Source organism: Erythrolamprus reginae, chromosome 1 (genome assembly GCF_031021105.1).
Source record: "Erythrolamprus reginae isolate rEryReg1 chromosome 1, rEryReg1.hap1, whole genome shotgun sequence".
Classification (NCBI taxonomy): domain Eukaryota; kingdom Metazoa; phylum Chordata; class Lepidosauria; order Squamata; family Dipsadidae; genus Erythrolamprus; species Erythrolamprus reginae.
Window position 1 is genome coordinate 68647513 of NC_091950.1, and position 19161 is coordinate 68666673.

The 19161-nt window shown below is 45.3% G+C and overlaps 1 protein-coding gene across 5 annotated transcripts in view; it reads right to left on the reverse strand.

Moving 5' to 3' along the window:
* YLPM1 (YLP motif containing 1) overlaps positions 1–19161 on the reverse strand; it is a 71958-nt gene that overhangs the window by 32960 nt on the left and 19837 nt on the right. For 3 of the 5 annotated variants that reach the window (XR_011559415.1, XM_070754793.1, XM_070754783.1), the window contains exons 6-10: positions 18036–18156; positions 4510–5005; positions 2012–2104; positions 758–935; positions 430–563 (exon numbers count right to left, since the gene is read on the reverse strand). Coding sequence is in view for 3 of the 5 variants with exons in the window: in XM_070754793.1 (XP_070610894.1) it covers positions 430–563; positions 758–935; positions 2012–2104; positions 4510–5005; positions 18036–18156 (1022 nt within the window). In the remaining 2 variants the exon portion in view is untranslated. The remainder of the gene's footprint in view (positions 1–429; positions 564–757; positions 936–2011; positions 2105–4509; positions 5006–18035; positions 18157–19161) is intronic. The other 2 variants (XR_011559416.1, XM_070754801.1) reach the window with 1 other exon arrangement.

The following is a 19161-nucleotide window of genomic DNA, read 5'->3' on the forward strand; positions in this document are numbered from 1 at the left end:
TAATTTAAATAGATTTTGAAACCCCACAATTTAACACATTTCATTTCACCAATGAAGGCGAATATACGTCTCCCAGGACAATGTAGCAGGTTGGTCACCGGGATCAGAGCCTTTTTCTTTTAAGCTTTCAGAATCGTGTTCGAACCCATCTTCAGGGGACTTCTCTCCAGCAAATTGTCATTTACTGAACTTCAGACACAAGGAATCACACTTCTGTCTAGATGCTGTCTTCCCATTAATAATTGTATTGCAATTCTTGCAAATGATGTAATTTGAAATTTAACAGACATTTGGAAGTACTGGATATCCCTTCCTTCCAATTGGCCTTTTCAATTGTATTTGTAAGCAACATCAATTGAATTTACATTTCTAGCCTCATTCTAACTCACTAATTTTCTATTCTAATTCTCAATGATTTTAGAATTATACCTCCAAACATGGAAGGCCCATGATCATAAGGACGACGATCGGGCTTCCGCTCATATGACGGTCTTTCGAATCCTCCCCTTCTTGAGACAGAATGATCTTTGTCACGGTAAGACTGATTCCTTGAAGGAGATGGCCTGTCAAATGGAGAAATCATTCATGTGAATTTATTTATTTAAAAGACTTTGGGTTCATTTATTTTAAAAACAGCATAGGATTTTATTCTTATTTATAACACGATTTTTATTTATACAGGCCGATCATATAAAAGCCACATCAATAACCATTATAAAGGCACATTTTCTTATTTAGGTATTTCTGTTTTCCATACTTGTCTTCTCGTGGGTATCGTTCTTTGTCAAATCGTTCCCGATCATGATTTCCAGAAATCCGTTCTCTGTACGGTTCTCTTTCCCTCCTGAAATCCTTGTGGTCTGCATTGGAATTATTCTGTCGTTCAAAATAACTCTCTCTCTCCTTGATGTATTGATCCCGCTGGCCGGGGTGTTCTGGGAAAAAGAAGTGAAAATAATCATTAGGAACATAGAAGATTGACGGCAGAAAAAGACCTCATGGTCCATCTAGTCTGCTCTTATACCATTTCTTGTATTTTATCTTAGGATGGATATATGTTTATCCATGTTTAAATTCAATTACTGTGGATTTACCAACCACGTCTACTGGAAGTTTGTTCCAAGCATGTACTACTCATTAGGCCTCATAATAAAGAAAATTTTGTGCTGAACTAGATTGCAAGTATAAAAGGATCACTTCAGGGAAAGTTGAACCCACTAAAGGTAGTTCTCGACATAAAAACACAATTAAACCCAACATTTCTGCTGCCAAATGAGACATTTGAGAAGTGAATTCTGCCCCAATTTACCATCTTTATTGTCATGGTTGTTAAATGAATCACTGCAGTTAATTTAGTAACACGGTTGTTAAGTAAAAGTGGCTTTTCCCCATTGACTTTGACCACGGGGATGCTGTAATGGTCGTAAGCATGAAAAATTGACATAATTTACATTTTTCAGTGCCATTGTAACTTCAAACTACAGTGGTACCTCTACCTAAGAACACCTCTACTTACGAACCCTTCTAAATAAGAACTGGGTGTTCAAGATTTTTTTGCTTCTTCTCAAGAACATTTTCCACTTACAAACCCAAGCCTCTGAAACTGCAACAGGAAAAGGCAGGGAGAAGCCTCCGTGGGGCCTCTCCAGGAATCTCCTGGGAGGAAACAGGGCCTCCACCCTCCCTATGGTTTCCCCAATTGTACGCATTATTTGCTTTTACATTGATTCTTATGGGAAAAATTGCTTCTTCTTACAAACTTTTCTACTTAAGAACCTTGGTCACGGAACCAATTAAGTACGTAAGTAGAGGTACCATCGTATTGTAAATTGAGGATTACCTATAATTATATAAACTTATTCTGCACACTATATTTAAAATATTCCAAAGCATTTAAGTTATTATATCACAAAGAGAAAAATGCAGTTCATCTTAAAAAGAAAGCTATTAAATACCAAACATATTTCTTTTTTCTCAAAGAGATATTTCTGGGACAGCAAAGAAAAATCACCTTTTGAAAAGAGTTGCCTTTCAGGAGGTTCTGGATGCAGAGTTATTCGCTCCCCGTAAGGAACTTGTTGTGCACTTTTACCGATAGTTAAATCTGTTAAACACAAATTGAAATTAGACAGTTTTAAGATACTGGCTCTAAATTTCTACCCCATTCCTAAAATGGCTTTGATGATCTGTGTATGATCAACATACTTTAAACTGGTGTATTTTCCCAGTGGCTTCACGTAGTTATTAAGCACAAGAAAAAAAAGTTAAAGGACATATGTGCTAGTCGTTCCTGACTCTAGGAGGCGGTGCTCATCTCTATTTCATAGCCAAAGAAACCCAGCGCTATCCAAAGACATCTCTGTGGTCATGTGGCCAGCATAACTAAATGCCAAAGGCATATGGAACGCTGTTGCCTTCCCACCAAGGTGGCCCCCATTTTTCAACTTGCATTTTTTACATGCTTTCAAACTTCTAGGTTGGCAGAAGCTGGGACATGTAATAAGAGCTCACCCTGTTACGGGGCACTATGGATCCGAACTGCTGATCTTTTGATCGACAAGCTCAGCATCTTAGCCACTGAGACTCTTTTATTGAACAGAATAGAGGGTTATTAAACAGCGTTGAATATTGTGCCATAATGGAATTTCCCATGCTTTGCAAACACTAATGCAACTGCTTGCTCACATAGGAGCACATTTACCACTATATAGTGACTCTAATCTCCAGCCTTCACAAGCAATCCAAAAAGATACACTGGTCAATAATATTAAAGACCACTAAGAGATTTAGCGGAACAAGCATAGATATATTCCCTCCTTTCAAATCCCAGTGCAGGTCATTAACGAGGGATACCCATGGAATTTTAATCCCCTGGTCAGACCAGAGCCCTGACCGCCAAAAGTCTACATCTGCTTCTTCCAGACTACAGTGGTACCTCTACCTAAGAACGCCTCTGCTTACGAACTTTTTGAGATAAGAACCAGCTGTTCAAGATTTTTTTGCCTCTTCTCAAGAACCATTTTCCACTTACAAACCCAAGCTTCCGAAACTGTAACCAGAAAAGGCAGGGAGAAGCCTCTGTGGGGCCTCTCTAGGAATCTCCTGGGAGGAAACAGGGCCGGAAAAGGCAGGGAGAAGCCTCTGTGAGGCCTCTCTAGGAATCTCCTGGGAGGAAACAGGGCCGGAAAAGGCAGGGAGAAGCCTCTGTGGGGCCTCTCTAGGAATCTCCTGGGAGGAAACAGGGCCGGAAAAGGCAGGGAGAAGCCTCTGTGGGGCCTCTCTAGGAATCTCCTGGGAGGAAACAGGGCCGGAAAAGGCAGGGAGAAGCCTCTGTGGGACCTCTCTAGGAATCTCCTGGTAGGAAACAGGGCCGGAAAAGGCAGGGAGAAGCGTCTGTGGGACCTCTCTAGGAATCTCCTGGGAGGAAACAGGGCCGGAAAAGGCAGGGAGAAGCCTCTGTGGGGCCTCTCTAGGAATCTCCTGGGAGGAAACAGGGCCGGAAAAGGCAGGGAGAAGCCTCTGTGGGGCCTCTCTAGGAATCTCCTGGGAGGAAACAGGGCCGGAAAAGGCAGGGAGAAGCCTCTGTGGGGCCTCTCTAGGAATCTCCTGGGAGGAAACAGGGCCGGAAAAGGCAGGGAGAAGCCTCTGTGGGACCTCTCTAGGAATCTCCTGGTAGGAAACAGGGCCGGAAAAGGCAGGGAGAAGCGTCTGTGGGACCTCTCTAGGAATCTCCTGGTAGGAAACAGGGCCGGAAAAGGCAGGGAGAAGCCTCTGTGGGGCCTCTCTAGGAATCTCCTGGAAGGAAACAGGGCCGGAAAAGGCAGGGAGAAGCCTCTGTGGGGCCTCTCTAGGAATCTCCTGGGAGGAAACAGGGCCGGAAAAGGCAGGGAGAAGCCTCTGTGGGGCCTCTCTAGGAATCTCCTGGGAGGAAACAGGGCCGGAAAAGGCAGGGAGAAGCCTCTGTGGGGCCTCTCTAGGAATCTCCTGGGAGAAAACAGGGCCGGAAAAGGCAGGGAGAAGCGTCTGTAGGACCTCTCTAGGAATCTCCTGGTAGGAAACCTCCCTGTGGTTTTCCTAACCGCACACATTATTTGCTTTTACATTGATTCCTATTGGGAAAATTGCTTCTTCTTACAAACTTCTTCTTCTTTCTACTTAAGATCCTGCTTCTTCTTCTTTCTACTTAAGATCCTAGTCATGGAACAAATTAAGTTCGTAAGTTGAGGTACCACTGTAACCATAACCTCTTCTTCCACTTTTCCCCCAAGGTGAGACTGGGAATACTGTCCAACACTAAGAGAACCAGGACAGGCTTCTTTAGAAAGCTCCTGGTTTCCTCCCAGGAGATTCCTAGAGAGGTCCTACAGACGCTTCTCCCCGCCTTTTCCGGCCCTGTTTCCTCCCAGGAGATTTCTAGAGAGACCCCACAGAGGCTTCTCCCTGCCTTTTCTGGTTACAGTTTCTGGTTACAGTTTAATAAGTAGCAATCAGAACGTTAGCAGCATTCACCTTGACCATGGCTTTGTCCACGTCCATGTTCATAGTCAACAGTCTGCTGAATAATTGGTGGCTTGCCTAATATAGATTGGGGTGCCATATTAGGCAAAGGGGGTCCGGGGATTGTTGATGGAAGCAGTGAAGCATCCAGTTCAGATAAGCCACATTCTGACATCAACCCTTTATCCTCATAACTGTCCCAAAGTCCCTGGAAACTGTCCTCATCCCAACGTTCTTCCATCATATCAGTTGCTACATTTCCCACGGGAACTGAACCCTGAGCTGCTGCTGCAGTTGAAATGGGAATTGGAACATTTGACTTCAATGGTGAAGCAGATGGCTTCCCTGCTGGAACAGAGGGTCTTGTCCCTGGAGAAGGTTTTCCAGGAGGGGGCTTAGTGGCTGGAGGAGGTTTCCGAAACAAGACAGGGGGCTTTACAATTACAGCTGGAGTAGGCTGAATAGCTTGTTTCTTCGCTGCCATTTTACCTTGCATTTCAGAAGAGGCCTGTATAACGGGAAAAGCAAAAAATAAAATTTGTAAAATAATTGTTATATCAACTTTATCAGCCATGATTCTTTTTTTCTTTTTTAGCATGCCATAAGAAACCACAGTGAACCTTGGGATTCCATTTTTCTCTCTTTCCTCTCCAATAGAGACAAGTTAGAAACATAGAAACATAGAAGTCTGACGGCAGAAAAAGACCTCCTGGTCCATCTAGTCTGCCCTTATACTATTTTCTTTATTTTATCTTAGGATGGATATATGTTTATCCCAGGCATGTTTAAATTCAGTTACTGTGGATTTATCTACCACGTCTGCTGGAAGTTTGTTCCAAGGATCTACTACTCTTTCAGTAAAATAATATTTTCTCATGTTGCTTTAGATCTTTCCCCCAACTAGCTTTCACCTTTAATCTAATCATGGGACTGCTGGAATTCATTGACCAAAACTAAGAGGAAATTGATTTTGATTGACTGACTGATACTGGTTTATTTTAAAAACTTCATCTCAAACTATGTTGCTTTAAGCTAATGTTTTTCATTAATCATAGGCTCAAATCCCAATATTCAACAAGCAACAAGTGTTTTTAATAGGAAAGTGAACACAAGAACAAGGGGACACAATCTGAAGTTAGTTGGGGGAAAGATCAAAAGCAACATGAGAAAATATTATTTCACTGAAAGAGTAGTAGATCCTTGGAAAAAACTTTCAGCAGACGTGGTTGGTAAATCCACAGTAACTGAATTTAAACATGCCTGGGATAAACATATATCCATTGTAAGATAAAATACAGGAAATAGTATAAGGGCAGACTAGATGGACCATGAGGTCTTTTTCTGCCGTCAGTCTTCTATGTTTCTATTTTTCTAACCAAATCAATCTGGTCAAATTTCTAAACTTGGATTGCCGGAAGAAGAGATATGGCAATGCACAACTCCAGTATTCATTGTCATTGTCCTTATTTGTGCAATCTCAGTAGGCTAAATGATGGGTGCTAGCATGATAAACCATTTTCCTTCATTCCCAGCCAGCATAACTATAATTTTGGAGAAGGCTACATGAAGCTATTGCATATAGTATGTCACAGAAATGAGTACACTCCCTCATATTTTGTAAATATTTATGTATATCTTTTCATGTGACAACACTGATGAAATGACACTTGGCTAAAATGTAAAGTAGTGAGTACACAGCTTGTATAACAGTGCAAATGTGCAATCCCCTCAAAATAACACAACACACAGCGATCACTATCTAAACTGCTGGCAACAAAAGTGAGTACACCCTTAAGTGATAATGTCCAAATGGGGTCCAAGTAGATGTTTCCCCTCCCTGGTGTCATGTGACTTTAATGGTGCAAGGTCCAGGTGTGTTAAATTTGGTGTTTTCGCTCACTCTCTCATACGGGTCACTGGACGTTCAATATGGCACCTCGTGGCAATGAATTGTCTGAGGATTTGAAAAAATGAATTGTTCCTCTACATAAAAATGGCCTAGAGTCCTAGACTATAAGAAGATTGCCAAGACCCTGAAGCTGAGCTGCAGCCCAGTGACCAAGACCATACAGCAGTTTAACAGGACAGATTCCGCTCAGAACAGGCTACACCATGGTCGACTAAAGTTGAATGCCGTGCTCTATGTCATATCCAGAAGATGGCTTTGGGAAACAGACGTATGAATGCTGCCAGCATTGCTGCAGAGGTTGAAGGGATGGTGGGACCACCCTGTTAGTGCTCAGACTATACATTGCATGCTGCATCAAATTGGTCTGCAGGGCTGTTGTCCCAGAAGGAAGCCTTTTTAAAGATGATGCACAAGAAAGCCCACAAATGGTTTATTGCAAACAAGCAGATTAAGGACATGGATTTCTGGAATCATGTCCTGTGGTCCCATGAGACCAAGATAAATGTATGTTGGTTCAGATGGTGTCAAGCGTGTGTGGCGGCAACCAGGTGAGGAGTACAAAGACAAGTGTGGATGTTAAGAGACATCCGCCTGGTGGTGGAAATGTCATGGTCTGGGGCTGTATGAGTGCTGCCGGGACTGGGGAGCTACTGTTCATTGAGGGAACCATGAATTCCAACATGTTCAGCGACATATTGAAGCAGAGCGTGATCCCCTCCCTTCGGAGACTGGGCCGCAGGGCAGCATTCCAACATGACAACGACCCCAAACACACCTCCAAAATGACCACTGTCTTGCTAAAGAAGCTGAGGGTAAAGGTGATGGACTGGCCAAGCTTGTCTCCTGACCTAAACCCTATTGAGCATATATGCGGCATCCTGAAATGGAAGGTGGAGGTGCGCAAGGTCTCTTAACATCCACCAGCTTCATGACATCATTGTGGAGGAATGGAAGAGGACTCCAGTGGCAACCTGTAAAGCTGTAGTGAACTCTAAGCCCAAGAGGTTTAAGGCAGTACTGGAAAATAATGGTGGTCACACAAAATATCGACACTTTGGGCCTCATTTGGACATTATCACTTAGGGATGTGCTAATTTTTGTTGCCAGTAGTTTAGACATTAATCGCTGTGTGTTGTGTTATTTTGAGGGGACATCACATTTATACTCTTATACAAGCTGTATACTCAACACTTTACATTGTAGCCAAGTGTAATTTCCTCAGTGTTGTCATATGAAAAGATATACTTAAATATTTACAAAATGTGAGGGGGTGAACTCACTTCTGTGACATACTCTATATAGGGAATTAATGAATATAATTCTTTATTGGCTAAGTGTGATTGGACACACAAGGAATTTGTCTTGGTGCATATGCTCTCAGTGTACATAAAAGAAAATACAGTGATACCTCGTCTTACAAACGCCTCGTCATACAAACTTTTCGAGATACAAACCCGAGGTTTAAGATTTTTTTGCCTCTTCTTACAAACTATTTTCACCTTACAAACCCACTGCCGCCGCTGAGATGGCCTACCTCCAGACTTCTGTTGCCAGCAAAGCACCCGTTTTTGTGCTGCTGGGATTCCCCTGAGGCTCCCCTCCATGGGAAACCCCACCTCCGGACTTCCGTTGCCAGTGAAGTGCTCATTTATGCGATGCTGAGATTCCCCTGCTGGGATTCCCCTGCAGCATCGCAAAAACACAGAAGTCCAAAGGTGGGGTTTCCTATGGAGGGGAGCCTCAGGGGAATCCCACCAGCACAAAAATGGGCGCTTCGGCTGGTAAAAGGGGTGAATTTGGGACTTGCACGCATTAATCGCTTTTCCATTGATTGCTATGGGAAACACTGTTTCGTCTTACAAACTTTTCACCTTAAGAACCTCATCCCGGAACCAATTGTTTGTAAGACAAGGTATCACTGTATATATTTGTCAAGAATCATGTGGCACAACACTTACTGATTGTCATAGGGGTCAAATAAGCAATGAAGAATCTTAGGATACAAGCAACAAGTTACAGTCATACAGCCTTAAGTAGAAGGAAATGGGTGATAGGAATGATGAGGAAAAACTATACAGTACCTTGATCCTTTTCTAAAATGTGTACTTTTTGTGAATGTTCAATGTTAAAAATGGTACAAAACAAACATAAATTAGGACATATTTTAAAAATGCTATTATTTAAAAATATCTAAGCTAGTAAATTTAAAGGGAATGGACTAATAACTGGAAGTCTTTAAGTTCTAATCTTGCCTTAGACATTTAAGTGTAGGTGGGTGACTTTGGATCAGTCACTCTCTCTCACGTCTAGGAAGAAGGCAATGGCTAGCCACTTCCAAAAATGCTTTAACCTACCTGCTTATTCAGATACCAATCAAGACCAACTTAAAGCATAAAAATAAAACTAAATCAAATGCACATCTCTCTTTTGGAACAGCATATTCTGAAATTCAGATGGGCAAGTGTTGACTTTTGTCCAGGCCATGAACACTTGAGTCAGAATATAAAATCAATTCAACCTGAAATGGTTTGGAGGATGTTTGTTTGGGAGCCAATTTGATCTAATGGTTAAGGCGCCAAGCTAAAAACCAGGAAACTATGAATTCTAGTTCTGCCTTAGTCCTGTAAATCAGCTGAATGATCTTAGGTCAATTAGGCTCTCTCAGCCCAACTTACCTCACAGGGTTATTGTTATGTGGTAAATAGGAAGAAGTGTTAGGCGTGTACTGGAGAAGAACCGTTGTACCTACCTGAACGGTCTTCTCGATGCCCTGGAAGGAGAGTCCAGCATGGGTTTAGCTCAAGTCTTATTGGTAGGACTGAGTTTCAAATTAACATAAATAAATAATAATTAGGTACCGCCCCCTTGCTGCCCCAAGTACCCAGTTTTAAAAAACGAAAAGATGTAAAGGTAATGAACTTTATTAACAACCATAATAACATCAGAAACAGTATCATTAACAAAAAACTCCCATGGTTCTTCGGGAGGGTATGGACTCTCCTTCCAGGGCATCGAGAAGACCGTTCAGGTAGGTACAACGGTTCTTCTCCCATGCCTCCTGGAAGGAGAGTCCAGCATGGGATATACCCAAGGTCCAAGGTTCAGGGAGGGAGATTGTGAACCATGGGTGGTACCTCCCCGCACACCTTCTGGAGTACCCGTCTGCCAAAAGCAGCTTCAGCTGAAGCGAAGGTATCCAATTTGTAATGGCGAATAAAAGTTGTGGGTGAACTCCAGGCCGCGGCTCTGCAGATATCCTCAAGGGGAGCTTGTGACGCCCAAGCTGCCGAAGAAGCCGCACTCCTTGTCGAATGAGCCTGTATACCACTCGGTGGAGTCCTTGCGCTCGCCTTGTATGCCTCAACTATACATAGTCTCACCCACTGGCTGATAGTATTAGAAGATACCTTGAGGCCCAGTTTGCTAGCACTAAACGACACAAACAAAGCCTCAGTCTTGCGTGAACTGCCGGTACGCCTGATGTAAAGCTTCAATGCTCTGCGTACGTCTATCTTGTGCCACTTAAGCTCTAAAGGGTGAGTACCATGAGCACAGAAATCCGGTAACACCAGCTCTAGAGCCCTGTGAAAGTGAGTGTTGATCTTTGGAAGAAAGGTGGGGTCCAGACGTAAACAAACTCTGTCTGGATAAAATTGGCACAAGTCTGATCTGACCGACAGGGCGGACAGTTCGGAAACCCGCCTTGCCGAGGTGACCGCCACCAAAAAGGCCGTCTTAAAGGAAAGGTAACGCAATGGAACAGTTCTCAACGGTTCAAATGGTGGTCCCGTGAGGGCCTGAAGAACCAAGGTCAAGTCCCATGTGGGAAAACGACGAACAGGAGGGGGATGCGTGTTGGTAGCCCCTCTGAGAAAATCCTTAATCCAAGGGTGACTAGTTAAAGGTCCCCCATCGTCCCGCTTTATAATGGTGGCAAGCGCTGCGACCTGGCGTTTTAGCGTGTTTGGCGCCAAACCTTTCTCCAAACCCTTCTGCAAGAATTCCAGGACAGGGATGACTGTGGAATCCTGTGGTCGAAGGTTCCTGTCATTGCAGAAGGAATGGAAGGCTGCCCAGGTTGCCTGATAAATTCGGACTGTGGAAGGGCGTCGGGCCGCTTGAATAGTTGCGATAACATTCTCGGGAAGGAGACAGCTCCTCAGCCTGTCCCCTTCAAATGCCATGCGGTTAAGTGGAACCATCGGGGTTCCGGGTGGTACACGAACCCCTGGCTGAGGCATATCCGGTCGTCTGGTATCCTCCACGGTGGAGAAATGGACAGTTCTCTGAGGTCCGCAAACCACGGTCTCCGAGGCCAATGAGGCGCTAGCAAGATCACCTCCGCCTCCTCCGACAGGATCTTCCTCACCACCGATGGAATAAGTGGAATCGGGGGGAAGGCGTACAGTAGGACCTTTGGCCACTGAAGATGTAGTGCATTGACTCCTTCGGCTCCCGGAGTTGGAAAACGGGAGTAGAACCTCCGGAGTTGGGTATTCTGGGGGGTAGCGAATAGATCCACCACCGGTTCCCCGAACCGACGCGAGACTTCCTGAAACAGACCCGGATCGAGCCGCCACTCCGCCGGGTCCAGTTCCTGGCGACTGAGCCAATCCGCCTGCTTGTTGTCCTCCCCCGCGATGTGCTCTGCATGGAGGGAGGAAAGATGAGTCTCCGCCCAGTTGAAGAGAAGGACCGTCTCTTCCATCAATCTGAGAGAGCGCGTTCCGCCCTGGTGATTTAAATGCGCCCTGGTCGCTACGTTGTCCGTGCGTACAAGGACGTGGTGACCTTCCAGTAAGTTGGCGAAGGCCAGCAAGGCCAAGCGGACAGCTCTCAACTCCAAGAAATTGATGTTTATTGGACATAGCTCCTGGGGGCTCCAGAAGCCCTGAGCCACCTGGGACTGGATGTGAGCCCCCCACCCCAGCAGACTGGCGTCTGTGGTGAGGATCGTGTGGTGGCATGGTCCGAAGGAAGTGCCCTGCCGCAGTGCTGCAGATCTCCACCAGCGGAGGGAGAGTTGCAACTCGCGTCCCACGACGGTTAGACGGTGTGTATGGCTCAATCTGCGACGCTGAAAAGGAAGCAAGGTCCACTGGAGCAGTCGATAATGGTAACGGGCCCAAGGAACAATGTCCACGCAGGATACCAGGGTCCCGAGTACCTTTGACAGGAAAGACAACGGCACCGTTCGGCTCTGTTGAAGGCCGCCTATGAGGGAACAGATGCGGTGCTGTCTCTCCGGGGATAGATACACTCTTTGAGAGACCGTATCTATCACCGCACCCAGATGAATGAGTCTGGTGGCCGGAGCCAAATGGCTTTTTGGCATGTTGATGGTAAAGCCATGGCGTTGTAGACAAGACATCGTGGTTTGTAAGTCCTTGTGCGCCCTCTGGCGGGTTGGGGACAGAAGTAAGATGTCGTCCAAATATGCGAGAATCCGGATAGGTCGGGACCGCAGATCGGCCAGTAGCGCGTCCAGTACCTTCGTAAAGGTACGTGGGGCCGATGATAGGCCAAAGGGCATGGCCCTGTACTGGTAATGGACGTTGTGTAGACAGAATCGCAGAAATTGTCGATGGTACGGGTGTATGGGAATGTGCAGGTAGGCCTCCTTTAAATCCACTGAAGTCAGAAGGTCCCCTGCTCGAACAGAGGCCAGGATGGAGCGGAGGGAGGCCATCTTGAACCGTCGGTACAGAATATACTGGTTCAGACGTTTGAGGTTCAAGATGAGCCTGCAACCCCCGGAGGCCTTGGGTACAAGGAACACCCTTGAGTAGAATCCCGTACCCTTGGAATTGTCCTGAACAGGTTCGATCGCCTGGATCTGTAAAAGGTGGAGAATTTCCTGATCTAACAGAGACCTCCTTTCGAAGTCTCTGGGGACCGGACAGGCGGTAAAATGGTGTGGAGGGTCGTGGAGAAATTCGATCTTCAGTCCCTGCGAGACAGTGGCTAAGACCCAAGGGTCTGAGGTAGTAGCTCGCCACCTCTCGCTGAACTTTTGTAGCCTGCCCCCCAAAGGAATGTCGTCCAGGCAGTCACTTGGCACGTCTGGCGTTCCGCTGTTGGTATCCCCGGTATGGGCGTCTCGTCTGGGAGAAACCTCTGCCTCGTTCCTGGGAGTACTGACGGTCACTCCGGTAGGATGTGGAAAAGGCCCCCTGTGAGTAAGGTCTGGCCTGCTGTGAAGGGGCGGACCACGAGTCCCACCGAAAGGACTGCCTACGGGAGTACGGACCAGCCCTGCGGTCCTGGCGGCGGAAAGATCTTGGGAGGACCTTCCTTTTATCCTTATCCTCCACCAGGACAGGATCTAGGGCCTCCCCGAACAATTTAGTGTCTTCAAAGGGAGCCGAAGACAAAGTCCACTTGGACTTGGCATCCACCTGCCAGTTCCTGAGCCAAAGCAGGCGCCTTGACGCAATGGTGGAAGCCATAGCCCTGGAGGCAAATTTCGCGGCATGCAGGGTGGCATCTGTGGAAAATTCCGCAGTAGCGAGGAGCTTATTCAAGTCCTGCCGCAGTCGAGTCTCTTCAGGAGCCAGTCTCGCCTGAACCTCCTGAATCCACATAATGGATGCCCGACTGAAGAAGGAGGCAGTGGAAGCTGCTCGAAGAGCCCAAGCGGCCATCTGGTGGGTCTTTTTGAGAAGAGTCTCCGCTCTCCTTTCATCCGGTTTCAAATTGTCCGCCGTCTCTGAAGGCACAACCGTGCGGGAAACCAAAGTGGCCACCGGCTTGTCCACGGGGGGGAACTGGAGTAGCGTCTCCATGCTGTCATCAAAGGTATAAAACCTGCGTTCCAGGTTAGAAGGCCCCTGCGCCGCCGCCGGATGTTGCCACGGGCGCTTGACATTCTCGAGGAAAATCTCCAAAGCAGGAACCTTGTCCGATTCCTTCGCGGGTTCCTTGCATAAAGCAGCCGAGGTGCGTGGCCCGTCTGATGGCTCCACTAGTGGGGTTGCTCCTGGCACATCTAAGGCTTGTTTTGCCTTGCGCAATAAAACCCTATACAAGGAGGGTTTAAAAAGTCCCGCCACTGCTGGCTGCTCTGGAACAGTGAATTCATCATCTGACAGGCCCTCACCGTGGTCACTGTCCTCTTCAAAGTCAGTATGGTCAATGGATACAGAACCCAGCCCAGTCGGGGGCGGTGGTGCTGACCAGATGTCTCTGGGCTGGATAGGCTGAGAGGGAAACACATTGGCTCGTTGTGTTGCCGCAGCTATGCCCTGCGTAAAAGCATTGGCCACAATGTCCTGTATAGCAGGGGCAAAGGCCTGCCAAGCATCTGCATTGTCTCTAAGCCCCGCTGCCGTGGGGGTGAAGGTAGATGAAGGCACATAACATGGTGTCTGTAGCTCCCCTTGAGACAGTGCCTGCCTATGAAAGGAGGTAGGCCTCTCAGGCCTCGCTGCAGGTGATGGCAATGGAGGGGGGATGTGCCTGTCAGGGGACCAGTCTCTCTCCGTTGCGGTGCCCTGGAGCCCCATAGAAAGCGCAGGTGAAAGAGCAGATGGAGGAAGGGGCTGGAACGGGCCTATAGTTAGTCCCCCTACGATGGGGGGGGACAAGGCCGCCTCCAGACGCTGCTCTAGGGCCTTGATCTTCCTCTCAGCCTCACGAAGAGAGGAGCTGGATTGAGAAGGCTTATTTTTAGGCTTGTTGGCCTTATCCTTCCCCTTGACCGGAGTTTTGACTGCCTGGGCCTGCTCCTCCCCAGTGACAAGTTGATCAGCCATATTTATTGGTATGGGGCAGCGTACTCACAATCCAAGCCACAAACAATGAACAGCCACAGTCGTTTGTTCAGGAATAGAAAGCTCTGCCACACAAATGATGAGCAAGCAGGCAAAGCTGACAGTGAAAAAGCAGCCCTCTCATAGGCTGTCAGCCGGTCACGTGACCCCTTCGGCTGTCACTGGGCAGACTGCCTAGAGCAGATAACTTGGCCAGCTGCCCAGTTCGCGCCTAATTAAAACGGCAATCAATGCCGTTCGCGCTCTTGGCTTGGTGCCAGCAACAAAAAACATGGCGACGTGAGGCGATATAGAAGCCTCCAATGCAGCTCGCTATTGCGAGCGCTCTAACAGCTGTTCGGCGGCTCCTAACGGCCGCCGCGGCTTTTTTTCTTGCTTCCCTTGTCTCTCGGCGCCATCCAAGGCTGCCCGACGAAGCAGCAGTCCCCGCTAGCCGCTCGCTCTTTGCGAGCGCTCGAACAGCTGTTTGGCGGTTCTTAATGGCCGCCGCGGCTTTAATTCCGGCATTCTCCGCTCTCGCCGCCCCCGACAATGGGGAGGGGCGGACCCCCCCCATCTGGGGTGATATGGGCTCACTAGACCACCAGGTCAGTAATTATCATTATAATGATAGCCCCGTTGCTCCTCGGTGGGCAGTACCCGCTGAGAGAAGAGGCCCCAAAAGGAGAAAAGGTGGGGGTGGTGCCCGCGGAGGGCAGAGACCCCATCAGAAACAGGAACCTAGTAAAGGAGAAAAAAGGGGAAAAAAATTACAAGGTTCACATACATTTAATATACATTAAACTACATTTACATACTCAACCCAAAGGGAGAGAGAAAAACTCATGTCCTTAACCTCGACTGAGTTTTTTAAAACTGGGTACTTGGGGCAGCAAGGGGGCGGTACCTAATTATTATTTATTTATGTTAATTTGAAACTCAGTCCTACCAATAAGACTTGAGCTAAACCCATGCTGGACTCTCCTTCCAGGAGGCATGGGAGAATATGGTATTCTCCAATAATCTCTCATCTATGCCTGACCCTACTTTTTTTCCAAGTCCAGACAAAATCAACTTGATTCTGCCATCAACTAAAAACGCTATAGAGCACTGCACACCAGAACAACTAGACAAAATAATAGCTTTTTACCTTCACCTTTAGTTTTAGCCATCACTCAGCTAAAATAATTCCTTCAACACTGTCAAACTATTTAGTAAGTCTGCACTACTATTAATCTTCCCATCACCCATCTTCTCCCACAAATGACTTTAGGACTGTTGCTTGTATCCTTACAATTTATATTGACTGGTTCCTAATATGATTGGGTTGCTTATTTGTACATGGACTATCATTAAGTGTTGTACCTTGACGATTCTTGATGAACTTATCTTTTATGTACATTTGCACCAAGACAAATTTCTTGTGTGTCCAATCACACTTGGCCAATAAAATTCTATTCTATTCTATCCTATTCTATTTCAAGAAATGCTATGCTGAACACTCTATTACTATCTTTTAGAAAGCATATAGAATCATTCTGAACCTTGTAAGAATAAAACACATAATAATTTCTGTGTCTGGTACTTTATAATATATACCAGTACCATTTTCATTATATATTTTGTGGATTATCATTAATCCTACTTTGTGTTTCTTTTTCAAATGAAAAGAAATACATTTTATACTTAGAATTTTTTAGAAACTAAAAAGGAATAAAATGTTACATGATATTTCCTGCTTTGTAATTAAAGACTATTGTAATAAGTTCGGGTCGTATGTGACCCGAAGCCAAGTTTGAGTCCCTGTAAAAAATTTTCCCTGCATATCTGAAACTTGAAATTTCATGAATTTTCATCATTTCAGGGGTTCTCTCTATGAGAATTTTTTTTGGGGGGGGGGGGGGTGGGGGGCTTAGTTTTTGCTGGGCAAAAAAACTTCCTAATGTTATGTTCGGGTCACATACGACCCGGACCGAAAACTCTTCATTTGAAGTGCTTATGTTTGGTCAATTTGAAAACTTTTTTCACTTGGAAAGTAGTCTGAACATTTCTGCACACAATGATATGAAAATTGAAATGAAAAAATTAATCCTTATTGGTTTATTTTGTACATAAATGTGCCCCCCCCGTTTTTGTGAATTTTTTTCAATTTATGGATAGTTTTGCTTGCAAAATCCATTCTATTTTACTGGAGTTGGTGTGGGATTGGTAGCTTGAACATTTCTGAATATAAGAAAAATATAAAGGAACTGAAAAAAATTATTCTTACTGGTTTTTTAACATCAGAAATAAGGCCTCCCCCCACCCTCGGCTGCTTGCAATCATTTTCACTTTTTATTTTTTAATGCTCCAAATCCGAAATATTCTTTAAAATCTTAGGCATCCATTTACTCAATTTAACAATGCTGATCATCAAAAAATATTTTTGGGGTGGTGGCTAATTGTTTTCTGGGCAAAAAAAAAATCATAACTTCGAATCTGTTTCTGTTCGTATATGACCGGACCAAAAATATTTTTTTTAGGTACTTGAATTTGATCTTTTTGAAAACTTTTTCAACTGGAAAACTAGTTTGAACATTTATGAACATAATGATATGAAAATTGAACTGGAAAAATTGAGACTTATATTTTTATTTTGATCAAAAAGCCCCTCCCCCCATCCTTTCTGAATTTCGTGTCAATTTCTATTTTTTAAGGCTACAAATCCCTAAGGAATTTCCCCCCAAAAGGTTTGATATACTAAATTGAACATTTCTGAACATAAGAAAAATATAAATGAACTGAAAAAAATGGTTCTTATTGGTTTATTTTTGCCACAAAAGGGCCACCCCCCCCCCCGGCCTTGCTGTGTGCCATTATTGTCACTGTTTATACATATTTGTCTAGAAATATTTGGAATATCCTTTTGAAAATCAACCACATTGTAGCCAGATAACTAATTTTATGAAAGAAATCCATTTTACTAAAAAAAGTATGTAAGTTTGAAATTAACAGCATAATTTTTATATAAATTGAAATAAATTTATATGCAAAATAAACCAATATGCATCAATTTTTCCAGTTCAATTTTCATATCATTATGTTCAGAAATGTTCAAGCTACAAATCCCACACCAACTTTAGCAAAATAGAATGCATTCTGCTAGCAAAACTATCCATAAAGTAAAGACTATTTCACAAAAACGGGGGGGGGGCACATTTATGTGCAAAATAAACCAATAAGGATTAATTTTTTCAGTTCAATTTTTATATCATTGTGTGCAGAAATGTTCAAGCTACCAATCCCACACCAACTTTAGTAAAATAGAATGGATTTTGCAAGCAAAACTATCCATAAATTGAAAAAAATTCACAAAAACGGGGGGGAGGCACATTTATGTGCAAAATAAACCAATAAGGATTAATTTTTTCATTTCAATTTTCATATCATTGTGTGCAGAAATGTTCAGACTACTTTCCAAGTGAAAAAAGTTTTCAAATTGACCAAACATAAGCACTTCAAATGAAGTGTTTTCGGTCCGGGTCGTATGTGACCCGAACATAACATTAGGAACTTTTTTCGAACAGAACAGAAGGGTTAATGAATTCTGACTTTTGATGCAGCAAAATATGTTCCAGTAGAACCATCTATCAATAGCATTAGGACAACATTAAAGCATTTGTTTTTACACAAATGCTATGTTGATTTTTTTTTAAAAAATCTGAAAGTAAAATTTAAGACAAAATTCTACCAGAAAATTAAACACACTCTTATGAATTAAGATTTGAAATTCTCCTATAGTTATCTACCTTAGAATCAAAAAGGAAGACCAGACTATAAATGCTTTTTAAAACATACAGTCTATCTGAACACCATTTATATGCCATATTTTAATTTACCTGGAAGTTATCTTTCCTAGCAGGTAGCCTTTGTAACCTAGGTATTTCTTGTGATAAGAGTTCAGACATTTGAGCATCAGGAACAAAGTCATTCAACTTCTGCATATGTTCTTTTTGTTCCCTATAATCAGAAAAGTATATTGTTTGTCTTTTTAAGGATATAAACATACACATGGCCATAAGTTAAAAAGAGCAGTTGCGAAAAAATGAACCTAGAATCTTTAAATGTGTTACTTGCCCTCACAACAACTTTAAAAGTACAGTGATCCCCCGCTCGTTGCGAGGGTTCCGTTCCAGGACCCCCCGCAACGAGCGGGTTTTCGCGAAGTAGCGCTGCGGAAGTAAAAACACCATCTGCGCATGTGCAGATGGTGTTTTTACTTCCGCAGCGCTAGCGAGGAGCCGAAGATTGGGGGCGGCGCGGGTGTTTTAAAACGTCGCCGCCGACATGGGGGGCTCGCTAGCACACCCCCGAACCCCCAACCCGGGTTTGGGGGTGTGCTAGCGAGCCCCCCATGTCGGCGGGGACGTTTTAAAACACCCGCGCACCTTCCCAACTGAGCCCTCAAGCCAAGCGCCAAAGGCGAACTTCTGCGCTTGGCTTGAGGGCTCAGTTGGGAAGGCGCGCGGGTGTTTTAAAACGTCGCCGCCGACATGGGGGGCTCGCTAGCACCCCCCCGAACCCCCAACCCGGGTTTGGGGGTGTGCTAGCGAGCCCCCCATGTCAGCGGGGACGTTTTAAAACACCCGCGCACCTTCCCAACTGAGCCCTCAAGCCAAGCGCCAAAGGCGAACTTCTGCGCTTGGCTTGAGGGCTCAGTTGGGAAGCGGCCCGAGCGAACGGCGTGGGCGGGAGAAGGGCGCGCGAGCCGCGGGCAGGCAGGCTGCGGACAAGCCGTTCGCTCGGGCCGCTTCCCAGCTGAGTACTCAGCCGGGAAGCGGCCCGAGCGAAGCGGCAGCAGCGAGGAGTTTGCGTGGGCGGTGGTGGGGAAACTCCTCGCTGATGCCGGCCAAGAGGGGGAAGACCTAGGGAAGCCGCCCAGCAGCTGATCTGCCCGGCGCCATCTACGCATGCGTGCCCATAGAAAAAAAGGGCACGCATGCGCAGATGGTGTTCTGACTTCCG